The sequence below is a fragment of the Hakea prostrata genome, chromosome 11 (assembly GCF_041222555.1).
Source record: "Hakea prostrata isolate BN-2017 chromosome 11, UWA_Hpros_2, whole genome shotgun sequence".
Classification (NCBI taxonomy): domain Eukaryota; kingdom Viridiplantae; phylum Streptophyta; class Magnoliopsida; order Proteales; family Proteaceae; genus Hakea; species Hakea prostrata.
In genome coordinates, this window is record NC_142610.1 from 25,568,450 (window position 1) to 25,585,444 (window position 16,995).

General features: G+C 36.6%; 3 protein-coding genes across 10 annotated transcripts; 2 read left to right on the top strand and 1 right to left on the bottom strand.

The window, feature by feature from the left end:
• Positions 1-151: 151 nt before the first annotated feature.
• On the bottom strand, positions 152-2,455 carry LOC149001134 (S-adenosyl-L-methionine-dependent methyltransferases superfamily protein). The gene is made up of 3 exons (XM_089139268.1): positions 2,402-2,455; positions 897-1,553; positions 152-707 (listed from the first exon to the last, which is right to left on the bottom strand). Exons 1-3 carry the CDS (start codon positions 2,453-2,455, stop codon positions 369-371), a joined length of 1,050 nt encoding a protein of 349 aa, XP_088995394.1. The 3' UTR covers positions 152-368.
• Positions 2,456-4,557: 2,102 nt separating this feature from the next.
• On the top strand, positions 4,558-12,911 carry LOC149001135 (uncharacterized). Of its 8 annotated transcripts, none has more exons than XM_089140239.1 (13): positions 4,558-4,860; positions 6,449-6,555; positions 6,636-6,746; positions 6,867-6,924; positions 7,324-7,413; positions 8,971-9,065; positions 9,232-9,285; positions 9,899-10,036; positions 10,852-10,909; positions 11,043-11,157; positions 11,428-11,497; positions 11,657-11,728; positions 11,961-12,911. In XM_089140239.1, exons 1-13 carry the CDS (start codon positions 4,686-4,688, stop codon positions 12,078-12,080), a joined length of 1,263 nt encoding a protein of 420 aa, XP_088996365.1. In that variant the 5' UTR covers positions 4,558-4,685; the 3' UTR covers positions 12,081-12,911. The 8 variants fall into 8 exon arrangements, 6 of the variants coding, with proteins under 6 accessions (XP_088996365.1, XP_088996362.1, XP_088996366.1 ...); XM_089140236.1 differs by having other exon boundaries at positions 4,559-4,860; positions 6,446-6,555; positions 11,961-12,909; XR_016170752.1 differs by having other exon boundaries at positions 4,560-4,860; positions 6,446-6,555; positions 11,475-11,497; positions 11,964-11,980.
• Positions 12,912-13,652: 741 nt separating this feature from the next.
• Positions 13,653-14,147, top strand: LOC149001136 (uncharacterized). Its single transcript, XM_089139269.1, has one exon. The coding sequence runs from the start codon at positions 13,653-13,655 to the stop codon at positions 14,145-14,147; it is 495 nt and encodes a 164-aa protein (XP_088995395.1).
• The last annotated feature ends 2,848 nt before the right edge of the window (positions 14,148-16,995 follow it).

Consider the following 16,995-nt stretch of genomic DNA (forward strand, 5'->3'; position numbering starts at 1 on the left):
AAATCATAAACAACCATCACGACAGGCTCTTTTTGGAGTCAACCCAAGAAACTACCATGTTACTAGTGTTTCACTAAGTATGTTAAAATGCAAGGACTGAGCTGAAACGAAATCAATCATGAAACAGAAGAAAACCTGAAGGGGGATCTTGAATGCCCATCATTCATTATTTGTGTATCGGTTGCAACTTACAATTTACATGGGAATGTTAGTGTGGCACTAGTGTAAGAGACGTTGGAAGCACATCTTACAAATTTGAATAGTGAGGAAAGATGAAAGATGGAGCAGGTTAGAAGTCTTGAATCACCATATTATGGATGAAATCATTTTCCATCGTCAACCATTGTATCTCTGAGCCTTCTGCTTGGTCAATCTTTTCGCTTTAGAAGGATGAACAATTCACCAATTGCCTTGCCGTCTAGGTCTGAAGGAATGCAAGATTCAGCAACTCTTCTATCATATTGATTGAACAATGGGGCTATGATTTGACTTCCAAAGTGTCGTTTGATGAGTTCCTCCCAAAAACGTCGCAGCTCCAAGGTGATATATCTTTCTACTTCGATTAAGTGATTTGTTGAACGTTCCAATAATTCCATTTTCTCAATGCTGAAAGACCCATTCTCCTCAATCAATCTCTCTAACTCTTCTTTAGATGGATGGTAGATAGGCACATTGAAGGAATCCACTTGAACTTCACTGCACAACCCCTTCAGTAAGAGGAGAAAATCACATTCAGTTAATGCAGAAAACCTGTTGCAGGTATTAGAATGAATCAAAACCATACCAAATGACAAATGTATGTAAAGCTCTTTGGCACCAATCAGGATATGCACATTGATCATGTTTAGGTTATTAGGTACCTAGAGAACTTCCTTGGCTAAGGATAGATTGCTTACCATCTCGATCATTTCCTTGAGGCTAGACTCCAAGAGTTCAGAGAGAGTGATAAGCCTTGATTGGTAAGCGCAGCTCTCATCTGGAAGACTTTGAATAAGAAGGGCCATCAAGCCTCCAGGCATAATCTCTTGGTCCCTAGCCTCCAAGAATGACTTCATGTCCTCTGCATATTGATCTGAATAAGCCTTTTTCGCTTCTGTTTGGGAATGTGTATGTTGTATCCTTCCCTTACTCAATGCAAAACCTGTCTCATCTGCAAGCTCTTTTGGAACTCTAGACAGAAAATTTAGGGCATACGAAGAATGCACAAAATAAAGAGAGGCCTTGGGAAGTAAGCGGCCATAAACTGAACCAGGCATGCCTGCTGCAAAAAATCGCTTGTTGGCAGGGAAGGATTTGAAGAGAAGGTTGCAATCATTGGTGAAGTAAAGACCGAAGTAGAATAGAAATTCGGGCATCAAAGAACCAAGTTTAGCATTTAGGAGTTTGAGTTCTACAGCTTCCATTGTGTGTTTCACCACCTGAAACCTATTGGGTCCAATAGAATAACTCAAATCAGCACCGGCGAAAGGCTTAGAAGAACTGAAGAGTCTGACATCGAGCATATCTGCGATGACATCGTCAATTATAGCTCTGGGAAGATGCAATCCCACTCTCTACAAAACAGAATATACAACTTGTTAATCTAGAGAATATCAAGCCAGGATTAATGCCTTTGAAAACTTACAAACTTAATATTTGTCCTTCATGAGGAAGCCTTGACAAGAATAGTTCTTTGAATATTTGGGTGGTGGGAATCACTTAGTGGGACTGCCATGAAATTTCTTTTGAAATTGAAGAGCAACAATGGCTGTGCAAGTGTAAATAGAGTTTGATAGTCATATATATTAGGAGTTCGAATCTGGGTTTCATTGGTTTTGTTCATTTCAAGAAAGCTAGAGAACTGTGGATTTATCTCCTTGAGCTTTTCCAAGTTTCTCTCTGGCACAAGATGAAAAATATTGAGGGAAGAAGAAGATAGCTCCTGCTAGGCCATCTGGTATGTGACAGAGTTTGCAGATAGTCATACATATTAGGAGTTCGAATCTGGGTTTCATTGGTTTTGTTCATTTCAAGAAGCTAGAGAGCTATGGATTTATCTCCTTGAGCTTTTCCGAGTTTCTCTCTGGCACTAGATAAAAAATATTGAGTGAAGAAGAAGATAGCTGCTGCTAGGCCATCTGATATGTGACTGAGTAATGCAAACAAATCTGTATGGTTTTCCCCTTTCAAGTATACATGCATAGAAGATTATAAATGGGTTCAGGTGTTCTTTTATTTCTAAAGAATCAAGAATTTTTCTCTCTTCCTGTGTCTATTAAAACCATAAACAAAAAGAAGAATTTACCAGTAAAATACATATCATCAAGAATTTTTCTCTGGCTGTTAAAACCATAAACAGAAAGAAGAATTTAGCAGTAAATACATAACAATTAAGAGTCTCCTAAGTAGCTCAGAAATATACCTCGTCAAGACAAAGATGACCAGATTCCCTAGAAGAATTGCTTCTGCTCTCCATGGGAAAAAAAACTGCGACGTGGGAGAATGGGGGCTACCCACCGTTCCAAATTCGAGAAAGAACTGAAATGAAATGGCAGAACTTCAGGCGTCCACCAGATCACTCCAAACTCGAGAAAGAACTTGATAAATTAAATGAGAGAAAATCCTCCTTCAACCGTTTCAAGAAAATGCTTCTTGATATGTTCCTATCTATCTTCCCATGAAATTCTCTCATTTGGATTTCCCATGAAGTCTTTTTATAAGCACCTTGATGGGAAACAAACAAGAGGTAGAGAGGGTGATCTAAGCTAAGAGTCAGAGAATATAAAAGAGAACTATCTATGCCTAATAACAATAATTTCCATATTCCTTAAGATTTCTACAAGACAAAAGAGAGAGCTTGGAGGTTACATCCTAGTAGCAGATATGACTTCATCAATATGAACCAGGGATCTTTGGGTTTGGAGTCTATCTGCGAAGGTTACGCTCTATTCAAATGTGTGAGATGCAAGCACCAAGAAATTTTTTTTCTATAGTGTCAGTAGTCGTAGATCCCTTAAAAGTGGAGGCACACCGTTGGTTGTTGGCGACAAAGATTCGAGGACGTATTAGGCCAGATGGAGGCAAGAACAAGAAGCTAGGTGGGTCTAGAAAATCGTAGACAAAGAAGAGGTGGAGGATAGTTCGGCTTAATTTGGTGCAAAAAATGTAAAACATGTTGACTTGGATGTTGCGGGGATAAGCATGAATTTATTGTGGCTTACTATTTTTATCTTAATGTATTGAAATCATCTCACTAAAAAAAATGAAATACTTTTAAAACGCCTCATGTGTTTAATATTTTAATAAATATAAAAGATTTAAATATTTCTTTGTGTTTACTTTATTTTATTTTTATTTTTATTTATTTACTACTTCATATCATAGTTCAAAATGTTATTTACCTTTATGATATATCCAACAATCTTATAACTAATGGTTATGAGCATGATTTGAGATAAATTATCTGGTTGAAATTTGGCCTAACTTAATTTTGACAAATTTTACCAGATGATGGAACTCTATGAATTATATAGACAAAATATTTGGTAATTCTGTATGTAGACTTGAAAATTAATTAATTACCAAGGTATATATGTATGAGATATATTACTCACCTCCTCTCATTTTTTATTTTTATTTTTTAGATTAAATTCTCATATTTTTTTTACACCCTCTACATATGCATGTGCACATGGAATTTCGTAGTTTTCAAAAAATACTATATATTTCACAACAAGAAAAAGTGTCGTAAGGTTTCAAAACTAACCTTCTGTGTTATTTGATATTACCCAGACTCTAGCTTTGGAGAGTCTAGACTCTAGACCACTTCCCCATCAGGGAGAACATTGATCTCCCTTGAAACTTTTATACCACGAAGTAGTATGGCGTCCACTTGAGATCAAGCGGGGGTCATAGGAGCATACAAAATAGCAGTCCAAGGAAATGTAGTATGGGTGTAAACGGATCAGATTCGGATTGGATAGTGGTCATACCATATCCACATCCTATTATATTCGAACAAATTTGGATAACATCTCATCAATTTTCAAACAGATTCAGTCGAATTCGGGTAATAATAGGATAATTATCTTATTAAATATATTATTTTAAATGGATAACTAATGCAAATTTAATACAAGTTTTGGATTACTTGTTGACATTTTCACCATTTTATTAGTGGGAGTTAAATTTGAAATGTAAGAATTAAAGAATTTTGGTATTTATATCAATAGAAAATTTAGAAAAATATTCACAAATATCAAGGTATGTGACATAATTGGATAATATTATTAGTACCAAAGGTCTTACCATATCGGCATCCTACTATTAACCGGATGGTTTCGAATACCTCTAAAGGGATACACATACGAATTCGGAAGCAAATTTCTATTATCCATTACACCCCTAGTGCGTAGTGGAGGCAGAGGACATCGTTCTTCCCTGACAAGGAGGTGATTCGGATTGGTTTTGGATTGTTTAAGCTTTTCTAAACCGAGTTGGCAGTATGAGTATGGCCGGAATCGGCTAGGGTCGAACCGGATTCCGGTTCCAGGTTTTCAAACCACGGGTCGTTTGGAACCAGAGACTTCAGAGGGTAACCACACAGGGAGACGATGAGACCGTGAAATTGTGAAGCTGTTCTGAAAATTAAAGAATCAAACAATCTTTGACTGTTTAGTGCTGTGAAGATCGAATTCCTTAGTGAAATGAGCAAGCAGAGAGAAAGCGTAGATCAAGATTTAATGGTCAAAGCGGCGAAGCTTGTTGAAGATCTCTATAATCTTCGTGACACCTACTTCCCCGCCGATCCTGAAGAGAAAATCTCAAAGTTGCAGACAGAAGCAGATCTTGCTCTCGAACTTCTCGACATGATTCCCTTTGGTAATCTACAATTGGAAGCACATCATATTTCTCTCAATATTTATCTGCTACGGACTGGATTCTAGTAATTTTAGCTTAGGACTTGGAACCAGTAGCTTTACTTCAACTACAGATTCACTGTTTGTTCATTTTGCTAGTAATTTCGGTCTACCTCGGTTGTAGGAGAATAAGAAATTGCTTAGGATTTACTTTCTGGAATGAGTCATACGAACTGATAACAGAAAGTCCTAATGATATATGTATATACATTGTACTGCTTTGCCTTATGTATTGATGCTTGGAAATTCTCTCTTAGTATGGTCTCCTTGTCCTGCTTCAAACTTGTATGATCAAAACTCTGATGCTCTCAAATTTGACCATTGCAACACATTGACATGGAGGTCATTCAACGTTTGAAATTCATTAACAACATAACAAAATCTCTGCGTTACCCAGTATAATGGTTTGGCTAATTGGATCCTTGCCCTCCAATTCGCTTTGTATGAGGTTATACTTGATATAAAGCTTGACCTATGCATATCTTTTCAACACTTCTCCTAAAGTCAATTTAGGTCTTCTAGGTTCTTTTAGTACCTTCGATTTGAATCAAACCACTCGTTTACATTGAAGCATCAACAGGCCACCAATGAATGTTGAAATGCCATTCCCCAAATCAGCTCTAATGTGATCATTTCCTACTTTATGCTTCTTAGTTTGTTTGTTCATTTCTGCTATACTGAATTTATCTATATGATGTTCGTTACTGCTCAACATATTACACGATACATACATACCGGTGGGATAGCTCTCTTATGTAATTTACCTTTTGAGTTTTGAAAGACTGCATCAAGCACACAACATTCCAAGTGAACCTCTCCACTTCATCTATCATTCTTTAATTCTCTGTGAAACATCATCCTCAATATTACCTTCTCTATTTATGGTTGAATGCTTAAAATAAACTTTTTGTAGAATCTTCCCTCATCAATTTTCACCAATGCTTAAGCCACAACAATATCTGAAACTGAGATCCCCTGCTCATTCATCTCTCCAAAACCATATCCTCCATGTACACCTTTGTTGCTTCATAGTTTCTATTCAACTAACCATCTCTAATAATCTTATCTCTTTGACTAAAACTAGCGCTATTCCATCCGTATGTTCTCAAAATTGTACTTACTACATTCATCCATTCCTACTTGAAGTGCTTCAGAACTTATTATTTTTAGAACCTCTTTCTCCAACAGAAGCTTGATGGATATGACCACCACATATCTGCTTTATCCACTGCATTTCTAACACTTCTACCCCTTGTATAAAAGTTTGAAGTTGTCCAACTGCTTAGGGTTTTTGTCCTTCCATCTAGTCTTTTGAATATAGAATATTTAAATTATTATATTTTCTTTAATGTGCTTCACTACAGCTGTTTATCTTGCATTACTAGCTATATAAATCATTCTGTTACTTTTTAGGGTTTTCTAAAGACTTTGTTACTTTTTTTGGTGAATATAACTTGGAAGCCAATATTATTGTTGACTGTTTCATATTTACACCTATCAATTTGCTTATTTATTTACCTATCTGTAACAACTATGTTCTTGTGCAGAAGAAAGGAAATCACCCACACAGCGTGCAACTTATGAGTTTTTAAGAGGAAAGATATTGGATGTATTTCCTGATTATAGGAAAGAAGCAGAAGACCATCTGTCAAAAGCTGTAAGTAGTATAAAGCTTTTTCCTCCTAGGTTACCACTAAGGGAATTTTTTGTTCGCAAAGTAACAATTTCGTATTCTAGGTTAAGTTGAAACCATCACTTTCAGATGCTTTGGTGTGCTTAAGCAACTGCATTTGGAAGAAGGGGGATCTTCTTTCTGCAAAGAACTGCTTATCTCTGGCACTGAACAAGGTAATTTTGATTTTTTGAATCTCTTCGTCCAAGTATATTGTTTTCAGTTAGTACTGGAGAATATATAAATTAACTTTATAGCCAATTCCTTGTAAATCCTTACTTTCTGTGTTTTTGCAGGCTCCAAACAAGAAAGTACTTTGTCAATTATCAATGCTTGAGCGAAGATTGGCCCAAGGCAAGAAACCTTTTTGTGAATATTTCTCTTAATGCTTTTCCTGCATATTGAACTGAGTTGACAGGCCTCAAGTTTGTTAGCAGCATAGTTTGTGTTCTTAAAACTGCCGTCGTATCCATTATCCAATTTGAATTCCATTTGATATAGAAATGATCATTTGGAGTACAATATGTTATTCTTAGAATCCATTTTTGTGTATTGTGCTTGTGCTTTAGTAGAACACTTAATTATATGTGTTAAATAAACTAACCCCTTCCCTTACTTATTCTGGTGCCTAACCTTGTTCCAGAAGAAGGAATCTGCTTCCACATTCTCTTTATTTTTTACAGTGGTACGTAAGTTATGCCCATTTCTTCTTTCTTGGGGCTGAACTCTTTGTTTTTTTCTCCTGCTTTTCAGGCGCTGACAATCCAGCTCAAATTGTTGAAAAAAGCATTCAACATGCAAAGGAAGCTATTTCTTTGGATGTCAAGGATGGGTATTCTTGGTGTAAGGATCTGTAGCCCACGAATTCTGATGGTGCTATCTTGTTTTTGTTGGTTCAAATTAAAAACTGAATTCTTTCTCTCTGAAACTTTACCTGGGTTTAAAAGCCTGTCTTCTCTTCAGATCTTTGAACACCGCACCTGGGGGTTGTGTGTGTTTGGAATGGGGGTTGGGGAGGAGAAGGCGGCAGAATAAGTGTCCAGGACACAATTTAAGCATTCTTATAGTTTCAGGTTCTTAGCTGCAAATTTCTCTCCTTGTATCCTTTCCTTCCCATTGTTATACCTACCGTTGACCTACAAAATTTATCGTATAAATGATTCATTCATAAATTTTGGGATTGTTGTGTTTATCTAAAAACTCCTACTCTATGTTTTTCATCATTTTGTAACAGAATAATATTTTCCTGCATCTATATAATATGTTATCAGGGGTTATCTCCTCTTTTTTTGCGGAAGACTTACTCTTCATGGTCCTCCTTTTTTCCTCCAAAGATTGCAGCATACTTGTTACCTCAACTATGTGACCATATTGTTTATGTGCACCTCTAGTAATCATAGTTGCCAAGGTGGCTAGGCAATCCAAGGCATGCAAGTGGAGGCTTAGACGACAAGACCCCCTAGAGGCATGTATTGATGACTATATGTAATATTATAAATGTTATATAACTATGTTTATATGCATCATATGCACCATATCGCCCTTAGGTCTTAATAATGCATTCATTGTCCTTCCATGAACATGTGCAAACCACTTAAACAACTCTTTCTGAACTTATCTCCTATTGAAGCCAGTTTTTGATACTTGTCTTTTCAATTTTCCCTTCTTAGTGTTATTTCTTTTTTATTTCTTTGTTACCCAACATTTCAGCTGCATAACATTTGCACGGTTGAGAATAAAAGGAGGAAAGTTCAATAGATGGTTGGATATACAGTTCATAGCCAATCAATGAAGCAACATGCTTGTCGAAAGGTTAAAATTGCTGAATCAGCCCTCTGCATTGAAGTTGGCCCACTCTAGTTCTTTGCCCCCTCCCACCATGCTTTTGTTGTAATGCTTATGTGAATAATGTTAGAACAGTAGTTTAATTTTAAAACAAAATATACATAGGTAGCTGGAGGAAGGGCAAAATTGATCTACATTCTGATTTGCTCGCTTGGTCATCAATATCTCCTCTTAACAATTGCTAGTCTGATAATAATACATATCTTCCGCAGCATATTTCCATTATTCATCTCGTTTAATCCGATTTACTGTATGTACTGATTGATAACTTCCATCTTCCAATTCTTTTGGAACTTTCATGCAATGAGTTTTTGTTTAAGTTATCTTGACATCTTGCTTCCTAGGATTTTATCATTTCTTTGTCTAGATTTGTATATTTATTGTCTTTATTGTCAAATAAAGTAGGTGAAATACTTCACTTCGCTTAGTTTATTTTATATTCTTGGACATAATATAGGAGTCCCCACTACTGTAAATCTTCCCCCCCCCCCCCCTTTTTCTTCCTCCATGTCTCTACTTTTTCACTTGACTATTGTCATTTTTTCCTTTCAACAGATAATCTTGGAAATGCATGCCTCACAAGTTTTTTTGTCACGGGAGCATGGGATTATGACAAACTTTTGCAATCCCTGAAAGCATATCAGAATGCTGTAAGTTTGCAACTGATTCATCTTCAGTCAACTTCCAATTAATTTGCATGGCTCAGTCAGCCAGTCAGCTATTTTTTATCTACTGATGTAATTTCAGCAACAGACAGAAGGCTTAAGCCGGTTTGCAAGTTTGCAAAATATACTAATTCTTTATGATATGTATTAGGAAAAAGATGAAACCATGCAGTCTAATCCAGACCTTTATTTCAACTGTGCCATGGTAAGTCTTGGACTTTTCATCTCACTCTTTTTTGTAGTGGATCTTCTTGATCAATTACTTGAATTTCATAGGTTCATGGCTGTTGCATACAGAAAGTTTTAGTGTAGATTCTTTTAATTATGTTAATACGTCACTTGGTTGATTGGCTGTAATTTCTCTCGAATTTGTCAATCTTGGTATTAGATTGTCCTTATGCTCTGGGGGTCAGTATAAACTGCTAATGATATAAAAGAAAATTCTTGGGCTAGCCTATGCAATGGATGGACTTCAAAGGTTGTGTAGGTGCGCCTAGCCATTGACATAGACAACTGGGCTTTTTTGGAACCTGTCTGTCTTATATAACCAAATTCTTCACAGTTCAAATTAAGAGGAAAGGTAGTTTGCAACCCATAAATCAGGCCATAGATCATAATAGTGTGGTCAGTTTCATGAATATCTCTTATTCTCTCGTATAGATAGATTTGCTAATCATTTCTTGACTTTATTTTAGAATCTATTTAGAATATGCAACCAATTCAAAACTGTAACCACTTGACAGTGCTGCAAATTGATGAATTTGTATTTCTTTTTCTTTTTTTTGGGGTTGAGTTATTGATGAAATTGTTAATTACAGGTAAACAGATATCTTGAATACTATGAGAGGTCCCTTCGTGGATTTGAAGCTGCTGCTTCAAAGGATCCTGGGCTAAATGCTACTGATGAGGTTCGAAAAATGGTCAATCTTCTTGACAAGTTGGAAACTTCCTTGAAGGTTGTGCATCTGTCTCTGCTTTTCCAATGATTCTGTTATTTGTTTTGATCAGCTTCTTAGAATATTTGAACACCTTCGCGTGCAATTGACTATACCATATCCATCTGTTGGTCTAGGTTGACCTCTTCTGATGCCTATGGGGAAGGAGAGGAAAACATATATGGATCATAGATTATAATTATGGATTTGAATCTCTAAGTGGAAAGTATGATACAGTTTTTGACAAAAGGAATCAGTGACTAGACCTCAAGAAGGGTGCACAGAATTAACATTATGAGATCATAATGGATTTAAATGTTGGTATCAATTGCTTATCTGCTTAGAGTATTAGGAGAGAGAAAGTGAGAGAGAGAGAGAGGTGGAGAAAGAAGCTACATGCTCTAGGGAGATTTAACTGTGTTTGATGGTGAGTGAAATGGAATTTATATTGCGCACTCAATGAAAGAATCAGGTTTTGACAAAAGGAATCTGTGACGAGAAGAAAAGAAGTGCAGAGAAAATTAACAATCTGACATTATAATAGTTTTAAATGTTGGTCTCAATTGCTTATCTGCTAAGAATATTAGGAGGAGAAAGTGAGAGAAAAAGTTGGATAAAACAGCTGATTGCTCTAAGGAGATTTGAGTATATGTTTAATGGTGTGAAGTGGATTTTATATTGCACGCTCAATTGAGTTAGATTTTAATGTAATTCAATGGCCCTGGTTTGCACAAGTAAAATGGATATAGCACATGCATCCAGATGGATGTGCCTTTAAATGCCAATAGATTCTTTATCAAATATGAAGCTGTTTCTGATGATAATGCATTGCTCAGGTACACTCCAGGGCAAAACGTGTTGCATCAGTTGCATCGTCATTGGTTGATGTGGATTGTAAGCTTCTCAGCACATCTGTAGTTCTGTGCATACTTCATACATGGTTGAGCCCAGTAACCACTGTTACATGATATTTCGTTTCCCTCCTAATAAATCTCCAGTTGCTTTGTTTGTATTTTCCATGTTCAAGTGAATTCTTCATACGCAAAAGCAGCAATAAGTCTTCTGGAGAAGGGGCACAACAAAGCAGTAGCGGTTGTGGGGAAAGTCGTCCTCTTCATTCAGCATGAGACCTTGGCACCCTTGTACGTGTCCCCTCAAAGACTACTCCTCGTATGACCATGCACATATGATTCTCTGTTATTTGATTCCAAGAGCCCTTGCATTATACATTGCCACTATTTACTGTGATTTGGTGAGGTTATATTTTTGTGTGGAAAGAAACCCCATTGAGCATCACAGTGCTCTAAACCTTTGAAACATTGGACAGTATGATATGTCCCAAGCTACCATTTTCCACAAAAATTTATTGGCTTTCTACTTTGTTACTTAAATTGTTGTGCTCTGTTTTGCAGATATTATCTTGTATGTGATTCAGAACAAACTTGTTTTATTCTTTCAGTGTATGGGTTACGTGTTGATGCGGTAAGGATTACGTGCTAGCCTAACGAATTATGTAATTTGCTGGTAGGCGGAAATAGCAGTCCAATTCTCTAACAAATGACAAACAGACATGCATTTACTGTCATTTTCATCCTTTCATGTGCATCCACAAAAAAATGACTGCTTCTCTTTCCCTCATAGATTAAAGAGGCAGATCAGTTGACAATAATGGAACCTTGGTATACTGCTGTTGACTTCTCGTGGAAGGGCAAGGTATGGTTTTTCGTTTTATTTTGCAAGATAGGATTAAGGTGCTATTATTTGTTGCTAAATAATTCAAGGTGCTATTGGACTCTGGTGTCCTGAATAGGTTAATTTACCACATCTATTTTCAGATATAGAGTGGCAAAACCTACATGTCTCATGCTGATTTATGAACTATACCTTTCTCTTCTTTCCTCCCACTCACCCCCCCCCCCCCCCCCCCCCTCTTTTTCCCCCATAGCAGCACTACGAATTCAAATCTATTCGAGTTGAATTCTGGCAACGAATTCTCGTGAATGGAAAAGCTCTGGCTCCTCATCAGGCAGTTCAAACATCCATTTTTGCACAACATAAATCGTGAATGGGCTTCACTATTTGAAGAGAATATTTGATCATTTTGTACCATGGAGTGAGGTCTCAGTTTATTATTTTGTTGTACTGTATTATATGTAGATGAAAAGTGAAAAATGAAAATTTGTCTGTAGGTTAAGATCTTGTGTTTGTCTAGTTATAAGTGTCATAGGACATCGAAGAAAGAGTTCTAGATCCATTACCTTAGTGATGTTAGCAATGGATCTAGACACTAGAGGTTGCCTCTTTACGTTTATTTTCTCTTCTATTTGACTTGTGTTCTCACGAACCATAGTGATGGAGGTTTGGAAAAATTGGAGAGCATAGGAGAATATTCTTTTTTCGGTACTCTGTTTGGTATTCCATCCCTCTACTTATAATATTTTCCTTTAACCCTAATTCTTTGTTTAGGGTTTTACTTATACTCATCAAAAATAGATAAACCAATATTAGAGTCCTGCTTAGACTCAACTAAATAGAGGAATAGTCATTTTGGACTACGTAACCGTTTTGCTGCCACTTATAGCGTAAGTTGTAGTGGGACCCACCCACTACGATTAACCGTTCATATTGGTTGCTTATTGGCATCACACTTAAATTTTATATTTGATTTTGAAATCATTTATTTCAGGATTATCTTTCACTAAGCATGCATTGCCAATGAACATAAGCTTCAATCGATGGGTGGAAGAAAACCATCTTTTGAATATTTTTTTTATGTTGGATGTCCTTCAAATTGATGTCTTATCAAGAAACTTTACAGTAGAAAGTAGGGCAATTTCCCCAAGCATTAGTTTCTCTGGCAATTGCCTTTACCACACAAGAAGCAATCATATGCAATAGTATTAAATCGGAGACATCAAGTATTTTTTCACCATTTATAATTCTGAACACTCATAAATGGTACTCTTAAGTCTTATCAAACTAAATGGCTCTTAAGTCTTATCAAACTAAATGGTTGGAGCTATATTTTGGTGTTGTGCAATGGAGAGCAATTTATGGTTTGAGACAAAATTTCAACCATTTGTTACATAAAATAAAGTTAAATAAGTAATAAAAATTTTGTTTCGACCACAAGTTTTGATCTAAATTATAGATTAAATTATACTAGGCATTATAAATGAAGTAAGACTTGAAGTGGTTGAAAAAACCCTAAACCCAAAAAAGATATGGTAGTTGCTACTACCTGGTGGGAGGATATTCTAGCGTATCTGAAAGGAAGACAAATGTGGGACCCTTTCTTCAGGTTCCTCGTTAGGAAAACCTAAAAATTATGGGGTTGGGTGACCCAGGAATCCTAAAATCTGAATCATTTATTGTAGAAAATCTTGGTTTCCATGTCTCATCATTTGGTTGGTTGTGTCCTTAAGTGAGCTCTACCACATTGCCTCTCTCTCTCTTCCATGCCTCTCCATGTGCTTTCCTATTAAAATAGTACATAACCCACACTGAATGGAACCTCTCTCTCTCATAAATGCATTCACCACCTTCTACACTCTCATCAAACTTTGTATAAATCTCAAGTTTCATCTGGGTTCCAGACCAAAACCCATTTCACATCTTCCCCATCTCCAACTGAGAAATGGGGAATAACACATCTTGTGCTCCAGCTATCATCACAGGTGGAGCAGTGAAGGTTTTGTTGAGTGATGGAAGACTAGAGCTGTACACAAGACCAATTAAAGCAGCAGAGCTGATGCTAGAAAATCCAAGGCAATTCGTATGTCATTCTAGTGATCTTAAGGTGGGTCACCGGATTCTTGGCCTCGGAGCAGATGAAGAACTCGGACGCCGGCAGCTATACTTCATTCTTCCAATGGATTTACTGTACTCAGTGCTTACAAACGAAGAGATGTTATCTCTGTCATACAAAGCATCAAGAGCAATGAAACATGGAAGCTCCAAAAACCTTGTAAGGATATTTCCTGTGTTAGGTGATTTTTGTATGTTTCCTTCAGAAGTGAAGACACTAGAGGTCTCACCAGAAAGGAAGCCACAAGTCATAGAAAGATTCTCCAGACAGAGATCATGGAAGCCTGCTTTGGATACCATCCTTGAAACCCCATCTTGGCTTTGACTGCCCATGCTTAATTATTTTTTTCCTCTCTGTAATTTTTTGAGAATTTCGCTGTAGTTTTTGTGATTACCCACATTCAGGTTGACCACTACTTGACCTCGGTTGTCTAATAATGAGTTCATCTTCCATACATGAGGAAGATGGCTTCTTTGTCTTCCGAGTCATTTTCCATTAATTGCATGACTAATTAATATGTTGAATGCCAATGCCAACATGCCTCAAAGGTCAGATCTTTCTCACTTGCAGAGTTGCAGTCTTTTAGCCTTCTTTACCTGAAGTCGATACAGAGATGAAATGGAAGGAAATTGCTTCAGTCATGGACATTATGCTCGATCAAAATTTTGGTCCGTTTGGATCCAAAATTTTGTCTCAGCTGTTGAATTTTGATAGTTGAGACCAAAAACTTGACCGAGATTTTAATCCAACGGACAGAAGTGTAGAGCATGACGGTTCGGCGCATGACTGAAGCAAGATCCAAGATGAAAGGAGAAGAAGGGAGCGACACTTGTTTCATGTGGAAACTTAGAAAGTGTGCTCAATGCAAGGTTGACTTGTGCACTGTTAGACATGCCTACCAAGTCAATCTAGTTTATGACAAAAATGATTGTTTTTAGAGCTCTAGAACATGATCAAAAATGCATTTCATAATTACGTACCAAACATAACCTAAACGTCCAAATAAAAGATGAAAGAGGAATAAAAATGAGGGAATTCTTTATTGGAAGAAATAGGAGATTGTGGAGACATGGATTCATGGTTGTTATTCCTAATAAAATTTCATGGACAACATATCTAGATTAGCTCACTGTGGTGGTCCAAATATTTGTCACATGACATGGTAAGAAAAGCTCAAATTTATAAACAAGTATTCTAGGATCCCCAAATCAAATGTAGTGGTCCAAATATCTCAAGTTTGTAAAGAAATGGATCCCAATATCTTCCTAATCAGATGAAGTATACCAATCAAAATAGAATTTGGGCAGAAAAAATGTTAGAAAACTAAGATATGTTAATGGTCAATTTAACGCAATATATATATATATATATATATATATATATATATATATATATATATATATATATATATTTATTTATTTATTTGATTAAACTAGATTCTAAAATCTACTATGTGACTAATCCCAAAACAATGAAATTTTTTCAGCCTAATGGTTTGAACCTGTCCTAAAACTGAATATGAAGTGGGCTCAAAATTTTATTCCTAAAGGTAAATAAGAGTGGTTCTAGATCGGGCTCAAGCTAAATCAGAGTTGAATGTTTTACTAAGGCCTATTTTGTCTTTTAGCCTTTGGTTCTGTAAGAACATGGAATGACATATCGTCGAATTTTGGGGATATCGGTCCTTACCGAACCGAAAACAGGATTATTGTAATGTCATAGGAAAATCAACGATTTTCCCACGAATCAAATGAAAATCGCCGGATCGTTGAAGGAAGAGAAGAAGAAGAAGAAGAAAGAAAGAGAGAAAGAGAAAGAAACATAAGAGAAGTAGTAGAGCGGAGATGCTATTTTCGCCGATCGTTGAAGGAGAAGAAGAAGAAGAAAGAAGAGAGAGAGAGAGAGAGAAATAAACAAAAGAAAAGTAGTAGTAGCGGCAATGTTATTTTCGCAAAGAGAAGTAGTAGTAGCGGCGATGTTATTTTCGCTGGATCGTTGAAGGAGAAGGAGAAGGAGAAGAAAAAGAAGAAGAAAAAGAAAAAGAAAGAAATAGCGAAAGAGAAAGAAACAGAAGACAAGTAGTAGCAGCAACGGTGTCGGAGAAATCTCGCGAGATTTCTTTCTTGCAGGTTCCGTAGGAATTGAGTCAAAAATATTGAGAAGGGGAACCATCTAATTCTATTCATTCTCAATAGTCGTGACTCATGAGACGACCATGACAAATGCTCCTGTTATACTTAGTGTTTGAACTTTATCATTGATAAATTCTTTGCTCTTAAACCTACTTCACCTTGACTATTATTGGAATACAAAGATCACAATAACATTTTGATAAAAATTATATCTTGGTTCAAGTTGTTCTAATATTTTTCGGAGTCAAAATTAAGTGTCAACCCGGCCTAACTTGCCTGGCCTAACCAAGAAGAAGTGATTCACAATGAAAGTCAACATTGGAAAAAGCCCAACCGACGTTTGACCACATTTCATAATTAAAAAGATAATTATTGGCATGATTAAATTAAACGAGCCTAATGTAGGGTGATTAAAAAAAGGATTAATAAGAAAGTGGAAAACCAAAGCTGGAGCCTGTAAGGCTCTAATTAATGTGTGGCGTGGAAAGTGGAACGAAATTTGAATAAGAAACGGTGTGGTCGTGTTGTCATGCAGAAATCGTTTATCCGTCGTTTCCAGTGGCGGCGGTGGGGCCTACTCTTTATGGGCACCATCTTTCTGTCTTCCCTCCGTCGCCACACACACCACACACACCGACTCACACACGCCAAGTCGCCAATCGACACTGCAATTATGCCGCCAAAGAGGCGTTGACTTTTCTGGTTGCTTCTTTCCTTCTTCATAAATGGTGGTTGCACAACCGTGTGAATTGCTGTTTTGATTGAATATTTTTAGAAGTGTTACCATTAAATTTTGTAAAATTAAATCTAAATCATCCCTACGAATTTTAGTAAAATTTTTCAAATTTTCTCAAACAATGAGGATTTGTAACAAGAGATTTGAAAAAGCATCGATTCATGCACCTTTGAGAAATGATTATCATAAGAGGAAGTGTAAGGTTTATTAGACAAAGAGGAAGAGAAAGAGAGGAAAATGGAAGCCTTATATGCAACAATTGCGAGATCAAACGGACAACTCGCGAAGCAAATGACCATTCTCT